Source organism: Drosophila erecta, unplaced genomic scaffold (assembly GCF_003286155.1).
Source record: "Drosophila erecta strain 14021-0224.00,06,07 unplaced genomic scaffold, DereRS2 tig00000000-arrow-pilon, whole genome shotgun sequence".
Lineage (NCBI taxonomy): Eukaryota > Metazoa > Arthropoda > Insecta > Diptera > Drosophilidae > Drosophila > Drosophila erecta.
Window position 1 is genome coordinate 11,422,983 of NW_020825194.1, and position 1,302 is coordinate 11,424,284.

The 1,302-nt window shown below is 40.5% G+C and overlaps 1 protein-coding gene across 1 annotated transcript; it reads right to left on the bottom strand.

Annotated features, from left to right (window-relative positions):
* Window positions 1-291: 291 nt before the first annotated feature.
* LOC26526854 lies at window positions 292-513 on the bottom strand. The gene has a single exon (XM_015155045.1). The coding sequence runs from the start codon at window positions 511-513 to the stop codon at window positions 292-294; it is 222 nt and encodes a 73-aa protein (XP_015010531.1).
* Window positions 514-1,302: the final 789 nt, after the last annotated feature.

Sequence of the window (1,302 nt, forward strand, 5' to 3'; positions counted from 1 at the left end):
AATATCCGAGGGAGCAACAGGCGAGGGATCGAGGATCCGGAGGGGAAAACAATGAAAAAACGGAAGTTGTTTTCCCTTCCCTTTTTTTAATTTTATGAAGTGTTTGCCTTTTTATTGGTGGTTAATTTGAGAGCTCGTACTCGATGCTTGACGAGGGTAAAATCCAATGGCGATGATGAGGACGATGATGCAACAGGCGAGAGATAAAAAGATACAAAGGGGAAAGGGAAAAGGGTTCCGATGGATGGCGTGAGTATGTTTTATTTATTTTTGGATGCACACTCGGGTTATTCATGTCGGATTGCCCAAAATGCGATGAAAGGGTCGACTCGCCAGTTGTCTGCGGCACGTTTCCTCGACTCCTCGGCACTTTTTCAAGTTCAATGACAAAGATCTTGTGGTGCCACACGCCCAAAGAGCCTCTAATCCCTTCGCGGTGATTGGCCCCTCGGAATGGAAAATGGAAAATGGGGGGAAACGTCCTAGGGGGCATCCAAAAATAAATGAAAACATTTCGGGCACTTTTCAAGGGTGCACTCGCCTTAATTTCATTTTGTTTTTATTACGCCCCCTAAATTGCGCCGAAAGTCGATGAGAGGGGCTAGATTTTGGGGACTGGAGTGCGACACTTTTAAAAATAAAACCAACAAACGGTTATGAAGTGTGGCTGAGCACAAAGGCATAAAATGGAGTTTGAAGCCAGGAAAAGGGTGAGTTTTCCTCACCAGGAAAAACTTCAAAATGGCGTAGGGCCCAAGGGGGAAAGTTCAGTGAAACGAAAGGAGTGAGTGAGTGGAAAACTTGAATAGAAGTCTGTTAAAACTACGTTATTTCGTAGGCAACTACATATTTAATTTATATTCTAATTGCCTGGTACCCATACGAATTATTAAGAATTTAAGTTTCGTATGAGCTGGTGAATCTGAGATGTTTTCAAATATGGAAATCAATCGTATGTGTTTCTATATCAATGATTGATTGCTTATTTCTATAAATTTTGGCAAATAATATTTCTTTTTGAAAATATTAAATGAAAAGCAGCTGTTCCAATTAGCAACATTTGGAACCCTCAGAGTAACCACCAAAAGAAAACCGAGATAATGGAAAAGGGTTCACCATTGAAGCAAAATTTTTAACACCTTTTATTCAGATGTTACTCCCATCGTTTTTGGCAAGAGCAAAAATTATTGCAATTTTTCCGGAGAAAAGCAAAAGGAAAATCAGTTCCCCTCATTCTGAAAAGCGAAACGACATCCTTTTTGTCAACCACAATGACCAGCTGAAAAATGCAAGTAAGCCCTT

Coding starts and splice junctions, on each gene's coding strand:
- LOC26526854 (XM_015155045.1), bottom strand. CDS start 513: ATGTTTTCATTTATTTTTGGATGCCCCCTAGGACGTTTCCCCCCATTT.